The sequence below is a fragment of the Carlito syrichta genome, unplaced genomic scaffold (assembly GCF_000164805.1).
Source record: "Carlito syrichta isolate Samal-C Ts95f unplaced genomic scaffold, Tarsius_syrichta-2.0.1 Scaffold305149, whole genome shotgun sequence".
NCBI classification, from domain to species: Eukaryota; Metazoa; Chordata; class Mammalia; order Primates; family Tarsiidae; genus Carlito; species Carlito syrichta.
This window is the reverse complement of record NW_007249245.1, coordinates 1,176,810-1,197,591: the sequence shown is the minus strand read 5'-3', so window position 1 is coordinate 1,197,591 and position 20,782 is coordinate 1,176,810. Positions and strand designations below refer to the sequence as shown.

Here is a 20,782-nt window from a genome sequence, read left to right as displayed (position 1 = left end):
CACCCCATCCTCTGTGGATTTACTTCTGAAAACCTATGTCTGCTATTGGGCTTTTCATCTAAAGGGCTCTCCTCAAGCTACTGATTTCCTTTGCTCACCCTGGCAGAGAACTGGAAATGTTTATACACTGTCTGAAGGGTACAGGAGGGTTACAGCAGCCCAGCTCCCTTCCCTCCTGTGGTAGAAAAAAGTTTGAAGTGTCATTTCCATACCAGAGCTCTCTGCAGGGCCAGGCTGGGGCTAGGACTTTGCTTGGGTGTCTTCTCTTCCCTCTCCTGCTCCTCCTACTCCCTCACTAGTTTTCTTTGGAAGCATTTCCTTCATAAATCACTTGCATGGAAATCCTTATCTCAGGATCTGCATTTTATCCCAGGTTGTAGGCCTATGCCATTGCATAGTTGGCATTTGATCATGCTGTGGGTGGTTGCTTGAAGAAAACATACCTGTAGTTTTATGCCCACTCCCTTCACAAATTAAAAGCCAGATATTATTATGGGACTAGTATAGAAGTTTTTTACGTATTTCTTTTGAAAATATTTTCATCAGTGTTAATTTAAGCCCAAACCCCTATAGCTCTACAATTCAATGCCTTGATATTGATATTATACAGACTGACATGTGGACCATTGAATGTGGAGAGAGAGAATGAATGAGATAGGAACATTTGAGGTTTTATGAGATTTACCAAACTTGACTTAAATAAAACTATCCTTACTGAGTCTGAATGGTGAATTTTGTGATTCTGTGAGTTTCAGAGTAGCTTTGTATTTTGACCCTAACCCATCTCCTGTGCTCCATCAGTCATACAGATGGTGTCTATGGGAATAGTAATTGCCAGAAGCAATAGAACCAGTGCTCTTTCAGGTTTTTGTTTTTTTTCATATTCATTCTTTCTTGTGTACATCCTGGACTTATGTTGGTGCTGACGTATTTTCACTTACTAGGCCTATGAGCATAAAATAAAATGCTTGACTTTTTACTTTGTCTACGTCTTTGCCTTTTGATAGTTTGATTATGAATCCCAATCTGAAGCATTCTTTTGCCCCTTGTTACTTTGTGAACTTAAAAAAATTAATCACACACTTATGCCATCATGGAAAGGTTTATGTCAGTATTTTTAAAAGACTTAATATTACCAAGGGATGGTTGTGGAATGTCCACTGACCTATAATGAGCCTGGTTTCATAAAATATGTACAGTGAGTCTTCCTTAATAGATAAACTATTCTCTAATTTATTTAAGAATCCAATGACCTACATATTCATATGTTCAGAAATCCCCCATTTACTAACATTGTTTCTCCTCTGAGACCTTCCATCTGAGCAAATCTGTTAAATGAAGTAGAGGAAGCTTTGATCCAAACTAGGCTAAATCCAGTGGAACGGATGCCCTGCCACATGTGAATGGTAGCATTAGAATGCCAGAAAAGGGAAATTAGGGGTGATCCTGGTATCCTCTCTGTTCCACTGTCTCCTTACCTTGGTGATAGCGTTCAGGAAACATCTATAGAAATCAGCAATAAGAAGTTTATATACTTTGAAAATGAGAAATTGTCCACATTCTTTATTTATGTGGTATAGTTATTTTCCTTTTGTCTTCTAACAGGTCATGCTATAACTCAGAAAGTTTCAGGTTCATTTTGTGTCTTAGGTAGTTCTGCTGAGTCAATTCTTGGAAACATGTTTTCCATGGAAACACAGAGGTATTTTGCAAAATGTACTATTCTTTTGTAACTCGAGGTCTCTATATTTGGTATCTTGCTCTTCTTCAGGTCAATGAAAAAGTCACAGAGTTACACAGTTTGCAATTTTGTATCAAAAGCCTTGCTTGAGAAAGCTGTGCATCTTGGTCTTATCTGATAGAGAACAGGATTTTAAAAATCCTCTGGGAACTCATTTGGTTGACCTGTCCTCAGGTCACTACTTTTTAGTTTTTATAAGACTTTGCGAAAAAGCTGCAGTTTACTCATCAAAGCCCCGTCATTTGAGGAAACTTAAGACCAGGGTCATAAATACAATTTATGAAGTCACTCAGCAACTGGAGAATGTTTTCAATGGATTGGAAAATTAGATTGAGTGATGTATCAGGAAAGTTGGCAAGTAAGGTCAGCTGCTAGAAATGTAAACGTTTTTGCGTAAAGTGACATGGATTTTGCTTTTATGCTTTATTGACATGGTGTTTATAGTATATGCGTGTCCTAAATTATTAAGGTTAAGAATTTCTAAGGACTTGCTAACATTAGATGTTGATGTGGCAGTTAGGAAGAGATGTAGCAACAAAATGAAAATCTTTGTAACCAAAGTTTTTGAGAGTCTGAGCTTCATTGTGTTAACCAGACTTTTTTTTTTGGAGGAAAAACTTCTCTTTTAACTCCTTTGTTTGATTTATACATATCGTTAGCCAAAGATAGGCACAATTTAATTATACATGCAGTTTATATTTCTAGAAAACTTGACCTTTACGATATTCAGAATTCTTTGTCAGCCTACATCTGGTCTCAGTCATCATTATTTCTCAGTATCCAATAGAGATACAAGCGCTCAGCAAGTCATAGAGCAATAGAATACAATGTAAATCCAAGGGTCTTGACTCCATGGTCCAGTGAGCTGGTTATAAAACGACAAGGAAACCTGCAAGAAAAAGGAAGTCCACCCACTGAAAGATGGGCTGTAAATATGAAATGCTGCAGATCAGGCATGAACCTGTTATTGAGTTTTGAAGTAAATAATATACCCTCTTTTGATTTCAGAACATTAAATTAATAAAGTGGGAAGAGATGGCCCTCCCTACTTCATAAAATAAACCATCTTTTTTCATTTCAGAATCACTGGCTTGAATTCATAGATTCAAAGATTATAATAATATTAATATCTTCCAGGACAGCAGTGTCTCAAAGTTATTAGACTGCTTGAGGGTGGCCCTGTAGGTAACGGTTTCACTGCCGTCTCTTCTTCACATATAAAGATTGTCTATTGTTCATTACCTTTCTTTTAGGCAATCTTAGTCAAAAACATGGATTGCTTAGGTCAAAGGCTAATCTAAACAGACTCACGAAGATACTGGTTTTGTTTGTGCTCTGGATAGAAAGAAGATTGATTCAGCAGCTGTCAGACATATGCAACTCTCCCCCGACTCCTAAATCCACCTGAAATAGAAACTTGATATGAAAGAAAACACTAAGACTCTTTTTTCTTCTCCCTCCTTCACAAAGCTCATACTAAAGAATCAGAGAAAGGAAATACGATGGCACACTATTCTATCTGTTCCTTTCATCCCCAACAATGCCCAAAGTCCTTGAAAATTAGTTACTAGAATCATTATAGAAAATTTAGGTTTCTCCATTTTTACTAAAAAAAAAAGATGTGAGAGTTTTGTAAGCTTGTTTCACCATTCTTTAACAAGGAATGATTAACTCATTTCACACAGACAAGTCTATCCTCAATAACGACTTTCTTTCACCTCTAGTGAGTATGTCTCTGTAGAAGCCTGCACTTTTAATGTGAAGGTCTACTGTTGTATTATTTAGCTAGTCTCCCTAAATCCTGGGTGATGTTTTATACTTAAAGTATAATTTTGGCCAGGTGTGGTGACTTGTGCCTGTAATCCCTACACTTTGGGAGGCTGAGGCAGTATGATCGTTTGAACCCAAGAGTTTGAGATCAGTTTAGGCAGCACAGTGAGACCTTGTCTCTATAAAAAATCAGAAAAATTAGCTGGGCCTGGTGGTGTATACCATAGTCCCAGCTGCTTGGGATACTGAGGTGGGAAGATAGCCTGAACCCAACAGGTAGAGGCTGCAGTGAGCTGTGATCATGCCACTGTACTCCAGTTTGGGCAATAGAGTGAAGATCCTGACTAAAAAAAAAAAAAAAAAAGTATAATTTTAGTAAAAGAAATACTAGAAAATCCTTCTTTAGATCCCATTATTATGTACGTTTCACCACTGCTTATGTAAAGCAATTAAAGACATGCAAAACGCTTTCCTTTCATGGTCACTGATTGAAATGCTGACCATTTGGCCTGGGGTCAGTTGCATGTTTGTTCACATAAAGTGAATTAAATTTAAAGACTAGAAATGCTGTGAGAAAAATATAATCATATCAATTTGAAATTACTAGTTTTTTTCAATTCTCCCTACGTGTCTTGTGCCTAAAATTGTCAATATAGACTACAGAATGTACAGTCTGCAACACCCATTAGAAATGATTTTACATCATGAGCTGGTACACACACACACACACACACACACACACACACACACACACACCCACGTGCACACATGTATGTATGTATGTCTGTATCTAGCTGTATCTCATTTCCACCTCTCTCTATCGCATGTTTCTAAAGCAAAAAGCAAAACCTTCATGAAATAATACTCACACTATGTGTGAAACACTTTATTACTTTTTTAAAGCTCTTTAATTCCAAATTGTTATAAAAGGCTAGTTATGATCTGCTAAATTAATTTTGTTTATTTATTTATTCGTCCATTCATTTTTTTGAGTCAGAGTATCACTCTTGTCGCCCAGGCTGGAGTGCAGTAGCCTGATCATAGCTTACCGCAGCTTCAACCTCCTGGACTCAGGGAATTCTTCCACCTCAGCCTCCTGAGTAGCTGAGACTACAGGAATATACCACCACGCCTGGCTGATTTTTACATTTTTTTCTAGAGATGAGGTTTCACTATGTTGCTCAGGCTGGTGTTGAGCCCCTGGGTTCAAGTGATCCTCCCTCCTTGGTCTCCCAAAGTTCTGGGATTACAGGCATAAGCCACTATGCCCAGCCATGATTTACTAAGTTAATTTTATGATACACTGATAATTATGATCCATATTTAAACAATGATACAGATTAAAGTTTATTTTAAATGATAGCAAAGTTACTTAGAGAATGAAAATTGTTTTACTGTTTTGAAATATAAAATTAATATCTTAGTTTAGTGCTATTTGGAATATTCACATAGGCATTTCACTTTATATATTTTTTACATTTTTCTTTATACTTTCCTCAGTCTCAAATAATTTTAATTATCCCAATTCCTAAAAGTTATTCTTTGTAGTTTCTCCTTTCTCTGTGAGGAGACATTTAACAAAATATAACTGGAGTGCCTTGAATATTTAAAGTTGCAAATTTAAAATAAGAATTGTCCTTTGAGCCGGGCTCGGTGGCTCAGCCTGTAATCCCGCGCCTTTGGGAGGCTGAGGTGAGTGGATTGCCTGAGCCCGCGGGATCGAGACCTGCCTGGGCAGCGAGACCTCATCTCTACAATAAATCGAAAAATCAGCCGGGCGTGGTAGTGCGTGCCTGTAATTCTGGCTACTTGAAAGGCTGAGGCAGAAGGATCGCCGGAGCCCAGCAGGTCGAGGCTGCGGTGGCCGGGAGCAGCCACTGCACTCCAGTCTGGGCGACAGAGTGAGACTCCAACTCAAAAAAAAAAAAAAAAAAAAAAAGAATTGTCCTTTGATGTTTGTCCTGTATTCATTCATTAAACACATATATATTAAGTATTCAGAGATATGCTAGGCATTGTGATGATAGTTGACACTACTTGAACTCTTAGCATGTATCACTCACTGCTTTGAGCTCTCTGTGGGACCCTGTAAGGGAAGTGGAATTATCTCAGTTTTATAGGTGAGGAAACCATGCCATAGGTTGATTAATTGATCCTTGTCCATTTGGAGCCTCTTCTTTTCTTTTTTGAAGTTCTGGTCTCACTCTGTTGCTCAGGCCAGAGTGTAGTGGTGATAGTAGCTCACTGCAGCCTCAACCTCCTGGGCTCAGGAGATCCTTCTACCTTAGCCTCCTGAGTAGCTGGGACTGCAGGTACACTTCACCACACCTGGCTGATTTTTTGATTTTTATGTACAGATAAAGTCTTGCTTTGTTGCCTGGGCTAGTCTCAAACTCCTGGACTCAAGTGATCCTTCTGCCTCGGTTTCCCAAATTGCTGGGATTACAGGTGTGTACCACTGTGCCCAACCCTAGAGCCCAATTTCAAACCCAGCGAGTCTGACTTCAGAACTCATACTCAACTACTTTATTCTCAATCATTTCTGCTATTATAGGGTGGGAGATGAAAGAAACAGTCCCTCCTTCAAAAAGGTACAAGGGATAAACAGACTTTTAAACCAGTAATCCTTTTGTGGTATTATAAGGACTGTGATGTGTCCCATGTGCTGTGTGAGAACTTTGACCCTGGAGATGATTAAAGTTAATGCAGAAATATTCAGCAGGAAAGAATAATGTTTTATAACCATTTCAGGACAGAGTCAATTTGTGGTTAGTAGACTGCTTTACATATATCTTAAGGCATTTGATATATTTGAGATAGAAATATTCAATAAATGTATTTTTGGGGTTTATTTTGTTTTGTTTTTGGAAAGTACTATTTTTGCCAATGTTTTGACAAAGTAGCCAAAACTAGTAAATTTTTTGGGCAGGTTGCCAACAGTTGTTTTACAGAACAGTCTTGGAAACTAGGAATAACTAGGGCCCAGAACTTTGTGAATGAAATAGTCATGGTGCCAGGTACTTGAGGTGTGAGTAGAAACCATATATGTGCCCAGAGCTGAGAACACCACTGGTAAAACGTTTCCAAAGGGAACCTGTTCAGTTCTGTTTGCTTTCACTTTTTGGTGCTAACGTGTTTAGAAAATTTTGATTTGGATTGTGTATAGCCTTATATTTCGGTATGTAAGCCTTTCTAAAGACAACCAGGAGGAAGGGGAGTTAATCATTGCACGGATGTGATAGGCAAAAAGCAGTGAAGACACTGGGAATCTGGTTTGGGCTAAGTTCCTCTGTTGTATGTGTTTATGTGTGGCTTGGTCAAGGGTATTGCAGTCAAGAGAGCATAGATTATTTTGGTTTCAAGAATGTTCTGTTATAGCCACTCACTTTGTGTTGCATGCTTACTGTATTCTGATGTCAAGTGGCACAAGTGAAGTTTTATTATATGAACTAGAAGAAAGCTGTCTGTGAGACGAGTGTTTCATGTAATAAATTGCAGATTTGGGGTTCATGGAATATCTATTCTAAAGTGGAGTTTGCATGACCCAAATTTGCCGTCTCAATTATTGTTTTTTTCAATAGGCTGAATGAAGAGATCTTGAGTATAATGTGAGTCAGGTTTTCAATATGTATCCTGCAGGGTCTGCTGCTGGCTGTTCAGCATAGATAGGACTCCCACTCTCAGAAACTTAAGAAATATGCATTTGATAACTTCCTAGAGCCCTATATTCCCGTGTATTACCAACTAAATGTAAAATGTGCAGATTCTGTTCCCAAGGAGTTTACTATATCATAGGGAGAAGGCTTTATAGTAGCACAATGTAAAAGATAAATGTCATAAATGCAAAGTGGAACTAGTGCCATCTTAGTACAAAGAGGGGAGAAAGTATTTCCAACTGCAGTGAATATACATATACACATAGATACCTAGTCTTTTAGTGTTTTGCAGAATATATCTCTATAGTAACAACATTTGTCTGCAAACGTTACTTTTGTATGTGCATTTATATTTGCAGAATACATGAATTCCCTTTAGATGCTCAATTCTATTCACCCCATCCTACAAAAATGCCACCTGCATAGGCTGTCTTTCCTAATAAAGAACTATTGTAATAAAAGAGAGGCTTTATTAAACTAATGCAATAACGACATTTTCTTTGAGGATTTACACATCATTTTTAATAATAAAAATCAAATTGTCATTGTTGTGCCCTGTATACCTTTTATTCAAATCAGACTAAGTACTTTGGCTTCATGGCTAAGCAATGCTCTGGGGGAAGTGGGGGACGGAAGAGTATTTTTAGCATTACATAAATGACTTTTAGCAGTTAGACGCATAGTAGGATTGGAGATTATGAATATGCAACCCACAGAAACCCATTCATTTGTGAGCAGAGGGAAAAACACCTCTCAGAAGCATCTAGAAGGAAGCAAGAATGGAGATTAGGAGGCATGATTTTGTTAGGTCAGTTTGCAGGAGGTAGGATGCCAATACTTTCTACAACCATGCTGTGGATTTCGCCGCTTCAACTAAATCTGAATTGACAACCGAAATTTAAGAGTTCACTCTGTGCAGTTAAGCTAGGGGTTTGGTATTACCTGGTTTTCTTAAGCAGATAACAGTTTTTTGCTCTCCTGCCAGCTGGACACAGACTTTCTAGAATTGTGTGAAAATTAAGGGGTAGTAAAACATGGAAATGAGCCATACCTTTGGAAGAAAGGTTTTTGTTTTGGAGTTGTTTTTTTTTTTTGGTTTTTGTTTTGTTTTGCATTTCAGGGGAAGTACATGCTAGGCAGGGTTATGTTCAGGGGCAGAGTGTTTGGTTGGCCCATATAGGTACCAAGGGTCCTTCCACCTTTGACATTCTGTAACTTTAATCTGTAAAATATGTGAGTTTTTAACCTTACTGATTGGTTATAGCACCATTTGTTTAAAGTGCTGTATAATTATGAACTAAGATATATTTTCAGTCTCACTACTATGCAGTCAATGTTTTGAATCATACACCTTTAAAGAGATATAACTTGTTTTCTGATTGGATTGTCATTAAGTATCTTGCATAATTTGTTTATACACCTCAGAATTAATAACTAAAATATATTATGAAGATATAAAGTTTATTTTCTTTAAAATAAGATATTTTCTAAAGAAACACTGAGTGCACGATTTTACTTTAAGCACATATAAGCTATCTCTGGGGTTTATGTGATATTTAAGTATCTACCTTTGTTCAGATTGGAACTCAACACTTTTATACTGTTGTTTCCTATGAAATGAGTACTTTTTGGATTTAGTTACTTAAAAGGTATAGTAAGTAGATGAATACTGCAAGTGACTCTTTCTGTCTCCCACTTCAGCTGCCACAAAACAGAAACTTAATTTACAGAAATGAAAACAGTCTCCAGCCAGTTTGAGGCTTTTTCCAAAGGGAAGCACTGATGTTTGACTGGGCCAGTTTCCTTAGTACACACCTGGTGTATATCACTTTAAAAAATAAATTATGCCTCATTAAATTACAATTAAATGGAATCGTGATCATTTGTTTTTCTGGAAGGAAGATGTTTTGCATATTGAAAGCCTAATTTGTTGCAGGTGACAAAAAGGCTGAACAGATTATCTAATATCACTTCATTTTGGGGGGTAATGTTTGTTGGTTAGCTTGTGTATACTCCAGTAGTTCAGAATCATATTAACGTGGACTGGATTATTTTCACTTCAGAATGTCTTCTACCACTTTATCAGTGTTTGCACTTTCCCTCCCGGCTTTTATGGAAATAGAAATCTCTCTTGGTATTCTGAAGTAAGCATGTGCTTTCTTTTTTCAAATGTATGGATACTGCCCAGTCCTACCCTTCTCCTTTGTCTGCGTGGTCTTACCATTCTATCCATATACTACTTATATTTAAAGTCCCAGCTAAGTGAGGTCTTACCTCTTCCAGTAAGTTTTCCCTGAATCGTGCAGCTGACAATACTTTCTCCCTCCTTGGAACCAAGGCAGCACTGTTCTGTCTCAAATTTATCACACTTGGCATCTTTTACATTGTGTTACTATAAAACCTTCCTTGTCCTATTGTATAGTAAACTCCTTGGGAACAGAATTTGTCTCTTTGCTGGAATACATTGGCATAATCATAGCTCACTGTAACCTCAAATTTCTGGGCTCAAATGATCCTTCTGCCTCAGCCTCCCAAGTAGCTAGGACTACAGGTGTGCATCACCACACCTGTCTAATTTATTGTAGAGATGGAAGTCTTGCTATGTTGCCCAGGCTGGTCTCAAATTCCTGGTCTCCAGCAATCCCTCCACCTTAGCCTCCCAGTCATACCTGGACAGAGTTGGTCTCTTATTAATCTTTTCATCATTTTCTAAGCTTTGTGTCAAGTCATAAATAAATGAATTAACAGACCGATCTTTCACTCATGAAGACTAGGTATATTGAATTGGGTGGGTCCCTAGATAATCAATGGGAGATATTAGATTTCAGGACTCCCTAGATAATCTATTAGAGATGTTAGCCTAGTCCTGAATTATCAATGGTCTGAAGGCTATGAATAATAGATATGTGTTAAAATCTAGTAAGCAATGACTGTAACTATTGCCGTCAGCCCTGAAATGGCATGGGGGTCTCTGAGAGGTTCAGACTCAGAGTTCCTAAAACCTGGCACAGGTGTGTGTTCTCTTATTGCCTCTTACAGGGTTCAAGACACATCAAAGATAGTTTCTCACCCATCCCCAACAAGGTATCAAGGGCTAGTGCAAAGAATTGAAAATAAATTTTATAGAGCCAATCATTACCATGTTTCCCAAACTCTTCTGAGTATCATGATGTATCACATACACTAACATTTTGGGGCAGATTATATACACTATTGAAGAAATATGAAAATCAAAAGCTCATCGACAGAAAGTACAGGTTCAGAGTCTATAAGGTCATTTAATTTTTTTTAGTAAATAAATATGATTTTATAATACTAGAAAAAGTTAGGGCATTGATTTTCCATTTTAAAAATTAGCCCAAATTCTTCGTTTTGTGTTGCAAGAGCAACCAGGCTATACTAACAAGCAAGCGGGATGGCATTATTTGAACTTTATTTTGCTTGTACTGAATTTTCTGCCAAACTCTTACGTTCTTCGCTGGTTCTGGAAACTATGTGAAGCTTGCAAACCTTAATTAGTTTATGGAGAAGGCCATTTGGAGGTTCTCTTTGCCTGACTCTCTTTCCAGTGACTTGTTAACCTAAGAGCTATTTTGGAGGGTATCTTTCTGTCCTGTGCAGATGTTCCATCTATTCCTTTCCAGTCAACATCTTTCCTGGTCTTACACAACCTCCTTCCGTGGAGGGAATTATTATGTCTCCCTGGAGAAGGCTCTGTTGCCTACAATGAGGGAAATACTTAACGATCACTTTACTCAATACTTGCAATATGTTTTAATCTGATTACTGATATGAAAGTTTAATAAGCTCTATCCTGGTTAATTTATTAATTTCCTTCCATTTGCACATTCTCAATATTCATGACCTTTCTATTCATAAAAGTACACCTTTTTTTCGGGGCCCAGGTGCCACATCATATTTTCTATGTCTCAGGCTGCATAATGGAAAAGTCCAAGTGACACCTCCTGCCTGGCTGGTTGATCATTAAAATGCCAGATGACATAGTGGAAAGGACTTTAGAAATGTTTGGGTGAGATAAATTATTAATTTTCATTCTATTCAAGACAGTGGCAATATGATAAACATTTACTTATCTTGATAATTAGATGGGGTGACTTGTGGTATAGGAACTTATGATGCAGGTTTTCTTCTGATTTTTTTGTCTCTCTAATGATTTCCAGTCAACTAAATAAACTCACTTTACATTTATGAGCTTGCAGAATTTGGACTGCGTTAAAAAAATTCCCGGTTTAAATAGTTAAAAGTATATAAATAACCAAAATGCAAAAGACTCAACAAAACAATTCAAACTCTTTGTGCCCACCAGTTAACTACCTATTGTTGAAAATGTCTGAGGTAAAAAGACTCTGCTTTGGGACTATGGCCACACAGAAGATGATTTGAGTAAATAATTTGAAACAGCGGTCTTATTCTCTGAGGGTAAGATATGGAGGTAGTGCTGGCTACCCTGTTGAGTTGAAACTTTATCTTCAATTAGGCAAATGAAACAGAGGCAACAGTATATTCCATTTGCCCCTTGAAATACAAATATTGTCTGAGCAACTATCCTCAGAATGCTTTGTCTTCATTTTCCTCAGAGATGGATTAATTTCTGTACAAGATTGTCCAACATGTAAAAAAAGTAGGTGAAGGAGTTCTACAATTTCAAAGTGGGAAAAAAAAAAGTAAACCAAACTGAAAACAAGTAAAAAGCACTCGATGTTTTTGAATTTTTTTAATTGATTAAAACTAAACAAACTTATAATTTTGAGTCATGATTCATTAAAACAATAGTTTTTATGTCACTATTTTGTTGGCAAGCCTTTGCCTTAATGTATGCCACAACTTGAGAAAACAATCCTCTCACCTTGGCTTCCCAAAGTGCTGGGATTACGGGCGTGAGCCAGATGCCTGACCTGAAGATTTTTATCTTTGAAACAAATCCATTATGAATATTTCAGGTTGCTTAATGCAAGACAACTTAAAGCAGAACTGACTTCTAATTTCAGAAAGAGAGTCAATACTAGATTGTATCACATTTTCAGGAAAGCAAGTGTCTCACTTGTTGCTTTTAAAAGTATGACAAAAAATCTGGGCTTCTTAAAGAATCAGTTTACCAGTAGGGCATTAATAAACACATCCTACCTTGCCCTTTCCTTGGGCATGCACACACAGACCTCTAGCAGTGTTTCTATATACATTTCTACCACTTATTAGTTAGGATTTCTCTAATCAAAGTAACATGACACCCAAGTTGCAGGAGTGTCAGATGACATAGTGTTCATAGGTTCCTTGTACTAAAATCATCTATGTGATATTTTGAGGGGTGATTACTTCTTTGGAGTGCTAATGGTGTGGTGCGTATTCCTATATATGGCATTTGCTTCATTACATTATAATGCATTACTTTATTTTAAAACATTGCCTACCTTGCACTGAAGATTTTTAGCCAACCAGAGATGGTATATTCCTCTTGCATCCATTGCCTTTTCATAGTTAAACCACATATTAGACATCTGATAGTGTTTCCTTTGCATTCATTTTCACCTCGGGGGAAACGTCTTTGGCATCTGTACCACTCTGTTACAGTTATAGAAGTGACTTTTCATGATTTGGGGTTGCCCCATCTGTTCTAAGATAAAGGATTAACATCTCAGCTCTTCCTGGGGGATAATCCTAAACCCTGATCTTATACTGCCCTGAGAAGGAATATTAGCTGGGACTATAACGTGATGCCTCTGTGTGATAATTCAGTAAGTGTGCACAATGGGAATGCATCTTCCCCCAGTATTGCAGTGCCCCAATTTAAGTGCTCCTGCTCTTTTCTGAAGTCCAAACTCTATTTCTCCAGACTTGGCAGCATTTTCCTTTTCTTTGTGAATTCTCTGTCACCAGAGCCCATGAAAATACTAATTTCCTATTTAAAGCTTCCTATTTGTATGAGTCACACATTCTGAAAGTGTCTGAGCCTATCATGGCATTCCACGGTAGTCACCGGATGTGACTACATTTCCGTTGCCTTAGTGGTGAGATTAGAGCTTCCCCCATGGGAGCATCTCATAAAAGGTTTGGGTGCCCTCTGGTCCCTATGCAAGGATAACTATTAAGTGTGTAGATGGGGAAGCAATCAGGGTTAACACAAAATTAGCCATTTGCTTTGTGTCTTTTTTTTTTTTTTCATTAGAAACATCTATATAGAAAACAGTGGCTGGTCATACAGAAATTCAGCCAAACTTTTTTTTTTTTTAATTGATGTAAATCTCCCATGCTGTTTAAATGTCGAAACTAAATTTACCAAACTTGGCAGATTTGTAAAGCTAAGCAGGACTGCCAAGTGTTCCCAGTTTCAAGCAGAGAGAGTTCTAACAGTTCCTGAAATACTTGTAGGAGGCACCTGGTGGTAATTGCAGTTTCACAATTCTTCCCCAGTGCCTACCTTGCTAGCTGGCAAGTCTGTACACCAAAAACCATCACAGTGATGATGCCATGTCAGAATAGAATGGTCCTAAAATAAGGCACAGCCCCCGGAAGACAAATACATTCCCGCAAAACCCTGGTGCTGGAGAACTCTATAGAATTAGCCTGAGGTTCTTGACATCACAGCCAGCTAGCTGATTACACCAGAGGGGGAGAGGGACGGAAGACGAAAAGCACACACATATCCCTGCAGATGTGACTTGGCCTATTCTTTTCTTCCCTGTGATCAGGGATTGCTGTCTGAGATCCTGCGTAAGGAAGAAGACCCTCGGACAGCCTCTCAGTCTCTCCTGGTAAACCTGAGGGCCATGCAGAATTTTCTCAACCTGCCAGAAGTGGAGCGGGATCGCATCTATCAGGATGAGAGGGAGCGGAGCATGAACCCCAATGTGAGCATGGTCTCCTCGGCCTCCAGCAGTCCCAGCTCCTCCCGAACCCCTCAGGTGAGAGAATTGCTCCCTGAACTTTTCACTCCTTGCCTTGGAAACATGTTGTCCTTACTAATACTTGTTTTCCCTTGAAAACTAGGAGACATAATTCAAGGACTCCTTCATCCACCTAAAGGAGATGAATCGCCTCTGACCATATAATAGTGTCATCCCATACTATATTTCTGTCCCTTTAGGAAAGTTCTATTCTTCCATGTGTGGTGAGGGAGGGGGTGGGAGGCAGAGTGGGTGCAGGGGAAGCCTCCAGAATGTGTACATACAGCTGCTCAGTTATCCAAGAAGGGGTTGGGGGATTTGTGTTGAAGCCAAATGTGCATAGCACGCACGCTGCTTTTCCTTAAATTGCGTGTTTATTTGGATAGAGTGGAGGGAGCCTGGGGCCAGGAAACAGAGAGTAGCCTAAGCTCTGTTTTATGCAATCCGAGAAAGACAAAATGGGGAAGATCCATGTAACAGTGGAAGATGCATGTGCAATGACTAGATTAGAATGTAGAGATGTCACACCGTGATCCTTTAGAAAACCATTGTGAAAAGGCCGACGTTCATTACTTTCCTTTCTAGGATGATCTCCCACAGGATTTGATGACTTCCAGACTTCCTCTCCTCACACTTCAAAAGTTTTCTGTTCCCAGACCCTCCTGCAAACGCATGCATCTAGGGATGCTGTGTGCTTCAGAGCTCCAAAGTGAAGTGTCGCGGTCTCAAGGCAGTCAAGGGTCATTCCCAACTCAAATACAAGCCCATTCGTTTCCCCCTAAACTTTTACTACTCAATAGACGTCGTAGTAAAAGTTGTTGCTAGGATGGTGGCAAGTTCCATCTGAAGAATAGTTCTTAAAACCAGTATTTAACAGGTACACATTCATACAAATCTGAAAAATGGGTTCTTCATAACCAAACGTTGTTTTGCTTAGATGCTGTTGCTTTAGCTTCTAAGTTTTTCTGATCAATTCTAAGGAACAGATTAAGCATAGAAGCAGAATTTTATTCTAGTAGAAATATTTGAACTTTCTCAAGTGCTTCCATTTTTTTCCACACATTTTAACTCTTTTTATATTTTTGCATTCTGCAATAAATTTTTTAATTGAAGATCACTTTCTATCACGCACTGCCAAATTGTGTTACTTACACTTTAGTCTTTAGTGGATTATGAATTTTAGTTACTGTTAAACCAAAAATAAGTCTCTTGACTGCTTACTTTGAATGAGTGTAATCAAGCCTCTTTTATGATTTATTTATTTATTTATTTTAAAAATATGGGGCATGCATTTTGAGCTAGTAAGTTGGGCAAGTTGTTAATCACACTAATATTTATTTCTATTAAATTCATCAGTATTTTTGTCACTTTTGAAGCCCATTAAACTGTTACAGGCAAGTGTAACTATGCTTTCTGGTCACTGAGCCAGGTAATTCTTCCCAGAAAGTCACTCCTACTTGTCAGAAAATAACTCAGGTCTATGTGTTTTGCTTTCAGCTCCTTTGTCATATTTTTCTAACAAGATTATATCTTAGGCACCTTTTCAAATAGCCAGACCAACTTATAAGGCCACACACTTAGGGTCAGTATTTTGCTTACCTTTAAATAGAATTCCATGTGGAAAATTTCTAGATAAAGGTCCCCTGTTTGGATAAATGCAACAGGGAACTTGATCATTTAATTTCACAGTTTTGAGATTTATTTGTGATTACAGTCATGGCATAGCATTGTACCTTCTCTAGAATTATCTTCTTGTTCTGTTGGGTAAAGATGAAGGAAGGAGAAGTCACTAATGTCTTTTAAAACATTTCATAACTACCCATTTATTCAAAATTCTTTACAGACATCTCAATAGTAAAGATCATAGTACAGCTTTCACTGTGAGAACAAATTTCACAGGAGTATTCACTACCTCAGCCTTTTAGTTGGGGTCACTGATTTAGTGCACACGGACAGCCTTACATTGAAGCAGGGAGGCTATTTTTCAGATCCCATCAACACTGCATTTGTGGCTGAAAAACAAATTGAAGAAATTTCAGATTTGAAATATAAACCTCTAGAGTCTCTTTTCATCATTCTTCCATTGGTCGGTATTCCTTGATGTACTTAATAAGATCAAAACAACACCAGAATAAGAAGGATCATTTGTTAAAAAGCGCTTACAGTATATCAGGTATTGTGAGAATTTTACATGATTCTATTATCCCCATTCTGTGGTATTATCTTCATTTTACAGATGAGGAAACTGAGATTTAGATGCATCAAATAATTTTTATAAGGTTACTTGGCTGAGTGATAGAGTTAGGATTTGAACTTTAGTTCCTCTGAGTCCAGAACCAGGGCTCTAAACCATATACTGTAGTTCCTTAAGGAGTTTCGTTTTAGCTCTTAGGGTTCTCTAGAAGATTTGAGCAGTCAGGTAAGATGAGATAGTCGGTGAGGTGAATGAAGAACACTGAGCTGATAAAGGCAGAAATGATATGCTAAAGCATTCACTGAACAGGGAAAGCACTGGTGTTAGTTAGAAATTTCGACAAGAAGGAGTTTCTTGAGAAAAAATTACAGAGAATTGGATTATGATGGGAAGTTCCCACCTTAGTAGGAAGAGGATTCCTGTAAAAGCAGCACCCAGAATAACTCAGGGATTCAAGAGACTGTGTTGCACAGTGGTCCAGAGCCCATGTTTTGGAGCCTGAAAGACTTGAGTTCAGGTCATGGTTCCTTTACTTGCCTGCCTTTCCAGCAGGTTAAGATCCTCATTTATTTCAGTTTTTCATCTGTAAAATTAAAATACTAATTTCTGACTCACTGGAGTCTTAAGAGAATGAAATGTGATAACAAAAGTTAAAAAGCACTTCATAAATTGTACTTATTATTACTTTGCAGTCATTAGAAAATAGTATGAGAGAAGGAGGTAGAGGGATAATGGCACACGTCACTGAGCATCAGGAAGCAAAGCCTTCCTAGAAATTCTGGGACTTCAGTTCTGCCTCCAGACTCTTTTGATTCCATGGTATCCAAACCGTGTGTTATGTCTTTCTCTAGCCTGTGCACTGCTGAATCCAGAGAGAACAGCTCAGTGCAGCCACACAGGGACAACTGTGATCTGGGGACAACTCCCTTAGTTTGGGATTCTAGAGTGAATGAGAACAAGAAGAAAAAACTCAGCTTAGACCAATTCAGCCAGCAGTGCCCAAGGACCAAGGCTGTCTTTTCCCAGAGTCCTGCTGCCAGGGGGTTTGAGAAAGCAGCTCTGCCACCTTTCATTAGACACCCGCGAGGCATGTACGGGCCCAGACCAAGTAGGTGTTATGCCCATCTTTTGGATCAAGTGGATTCAAACATTTTAGGATTATCCTAACCCCAAGAAGTACAGACACCTTCTGTGTTGTCCTTCATTTGTCTCTGAAGCTGATGGGAAATCATTCAATTAAAACGGGCGTAGCAGAATGCATAAAACCACAATATGAGTTTAAGAAAATGAAAGCGGCACATCAAAGGCATTCTGAAGCCCAGTTTTATGAAATGAAATTTTGTTTCATTTCCACTGATTTCCTAGGTGAAATTAGGTGACTGTCTGGGTAGCATAATGATGATAATGATGGGAAGTCATACATACTCGAATGACATACGTAAAGCTTTAATAAAGAATGAGAAAGACTCAGGGGAGTGCATTAAATTGAGTAATAATTTATTATTTAGAGACCTCTACCCATTTACTCATTTATTCTGGAAGAATTGGCTCTTCCTCCAAGGTGTGCCATTTTTAGAAGGAAAAAAGCAACTGTGTATGTGTGTTCCACGTGTTTGTTTTACAAAAAAGTCAGATGACTGCGTATAGTTTGGTGGCCATCCTACCTGTGAACCATTGTCCGGGACACTGTGAGGAAACAGGGTTCACAGGATTCTGTGTCCTATAGGAATGCACTGCAATTATTTCCAATCACAATTAACCTGATTAGAATAATGGACAGGAAGTGTCCCTCTGTAGCTAATGCAGTTTGGCATCAGCTGACTGAAATCCTTTGATAATTTCTGCACAGATGGCTGGGCTGAATGCAGCACTTTTTAAATTATTATTTTCACGGTCTCTTGGTAGGCCAAAACCTCGACACCGACGACAGACCTCCCTATTAAGGTGGACGGCGCCAACGTCAACATCACAGCTGCCATTTATGATGAGATCCAACAAGAGATGAAAAGGGCCAAAGTGTCTCAAGCCCTGTTTGCCAAAGTGGCTGCAAATAAAAGTCAGGTGAGTGGTTTTTTAAAAGAACGAATTCGAGGGCTGGAATTAGAGCCTTCTCCTCCTTCCACCCATAAAAATACATCTGTTCCTATAATAATAATAACAATAATAATCCCCAGGGAACGTGTCATGTTCTGCCTTTTGCTCTATGATTTGCTTTTATTCCCATTGGAGCCCCAAACAGAGACGAAGCCAAAAACCTAGCCTTTCTTTTTTAAGAATTTTTTTCAAAATGAATTGGCCTTGAATGATTTCTCTCCTTTATTTTAAACACTGCTATGTACCTTTTTGTTTCCCTCCCTCCCTTCCTTCCTTTCTCTTTCCTCCTTTCTCTCCCTCCCTCCCTTCCTTCCTTTTCTCTCTTTCTATCTTTTTCTTTCTTTTTGGTATTTGAACAAAACTTAGAATGTACACAACAGAACCTTTCTGAGACCAGCTTTCAGCCGGGTCTTGTCACCTCTCCTCTTCCCACCAGGGCAGTGGCTGACTTTGTTATAATAACTACTTCTCCCCAGTCCCAGAGACACCTTTCAATGTCAGGTGTTTCTTTTATGTACAGAATACAGTTGTTTTTCCAGGAGAAAACACACGTAGGGGAGTGCAGAGTAAGTGCTAAAATCTTTTAACAGAAAAACATAGAAGCTTATCCAGTAAAATTTCTCAGTGTGCCGGGATTGTGGGGGAACGCAATGCTCTGGGGAAAGGAGCAGACAGATGCTTAGGTTTTTTATTTCTGGAAGCAGCAACAGTTGATGGGATCTACTCTGTGTTTTAACTCTCTTAAAGGAACAACTTCCACCCAATCCTAGAATCCTAGGTTAGTTTGAGGTGTGTTCTTACTTCTTTATTCCTAGGATGAACACTTAACACAGGATGGAGGAGATGCAAGATAGTAAAGCATAATTCTGAGACTCCTTTGATGCTAGGCATGATTCCTCTGTGACCTTGCATGAAAATGCTCTCATCTTCACGTATGTAAATGCTAAGATGGTGGATCATCTTTCTAGGATCTTCAGTTTTGTGTTATAAAGAAAGGAAGTTATTTAGTATTATATTTCTATTAAGCAAGAAGGTTTTCAATAAGAACTTAAGTTCTTAAAACTTAAGCAATTTCAAATGATAGATAGTTAAATGTTATCTCCAAATTATACAAAATCAGGACTACTGATTCTTCGGTAAGCATAAAAAAATTTGGAGAGCTAAGCTTCTGCTAATTGGCAAAGACAGCTTTCAATCACAATTAACCTGGTTAGAATAATGGACAGGAAGGGTCCATTTGATTCTTGACATGGTTGGTTTTTTGCCTGCAGTTTTGCAGTAACCTGACGTAGGTTATGTTCAGATGTTGCTAAAAGGGAGGGGAGTGGAATATCAGAGAACTTGGGAAAAGGTTGAACTGTTTGTTTCCCTTTTCATTTTCGGTGTGGTAAATCTTCCAGATCACTCTGACTTTCTCTTATCAATGAAATCAGTAAAATACAGTTTGCTAAGACATGATGTCCAACCATAGTATGAAATACATGAAAAGAAAATACCATAGAGCCTTCTTAAACTGTTAAATGCATAAAATCCCATGTACCACATGGCAAAATATAATGAGAGCTGGAGCTGTTAAACGAATAAAGCTGTTAAATGCATAATGCCACTTGGCAAAACTACTGTGCATTTAATGGTTTTCCACTGTGTAATAAAGGACATATGTGGTAAATGTGCAGTGAGTATAAAAGCAGCACAATTGATTTTGCAAACCTGCCCCTTAGTCGTGACTCGACGTAAATATCAGTGTTTCCCTCAGTCCTTCTCTTATAAGCAGTTTTCAAGGAAAACTGAAGACCACGGTCTGAGAACTTAATTCAAACTGCCTATAATCTTTCTGTTGACTTGGCACTTGTGGCTTTTGGAAATAGCGATGCCTATAGCCTCCTAAAATAATTCAGGTAGTTGATTGAAAGCTGTCTTTGCCAGTTGGCAGAAGCTTAGCTCTCCAAATTTTTTTATGCCTCCCGAAGAATCAGTAGTCCTGATTTTGTATAATTTGGAGACAAGTACAGTTCTGGGAATTGATGTATTGATGGGTGAGATTGAGCTTAAGTGAGGATAAGATGCTTTGAAGTTTTTTCTTTTACCCGAGACAGTGATCTCATTCTCATTTATAATTAGGGAAATCGTTGTAAATAACTGACTAGATAGGCAATTGTGGCATGAGGTTTTTGTTTGTTTGTTTGTGTGTTTTGTTTTGTTTTTTAATGGTCCTGCCAAGCAAAATGAACTTTTGGGGGGGGGGGTGGTTAATGGTCCTGCCAAACAAAATAAACTTAACCGATAGTTTTAAAGGTTATCTAACATAAGATATTTACTTCATTTTATAAGCACCAGCATTCACTTGATAAAAAGCATATTTAGTGAAATTCATTGCATGATTTGGTATATTACACATGTATTTGGTGCATATCCACAGGGCATC

General features: G+C 38.3%; 1 protein-coding gene across 1 annotated transcript in view; it reads left to right on the top strand.

The window, feature by feature from the left end:
* Positions 1 to 20,782, top strand: part of SATB2 (SATB homeobox 2) — a 183,737-nt gene that overhangs the window by 112,677 nt on the left and 50,278 nt on the right. Inside the window, exons 8-9 of the mRNA XM_008061216.2 lie at positions 13,875 to 14,087; positions 18,169 to 18,324. Of these exons, the coding sequence (XP_008059407.1) occupies positions 13,875 to 14,087; positions 18,169 to 18,324 (369 nt within the window). The remainder of the gene's footprint in view (positions 1 to 13,874; positions 14,088 to 18,168; positions 18,325 to 20,782) is intronic.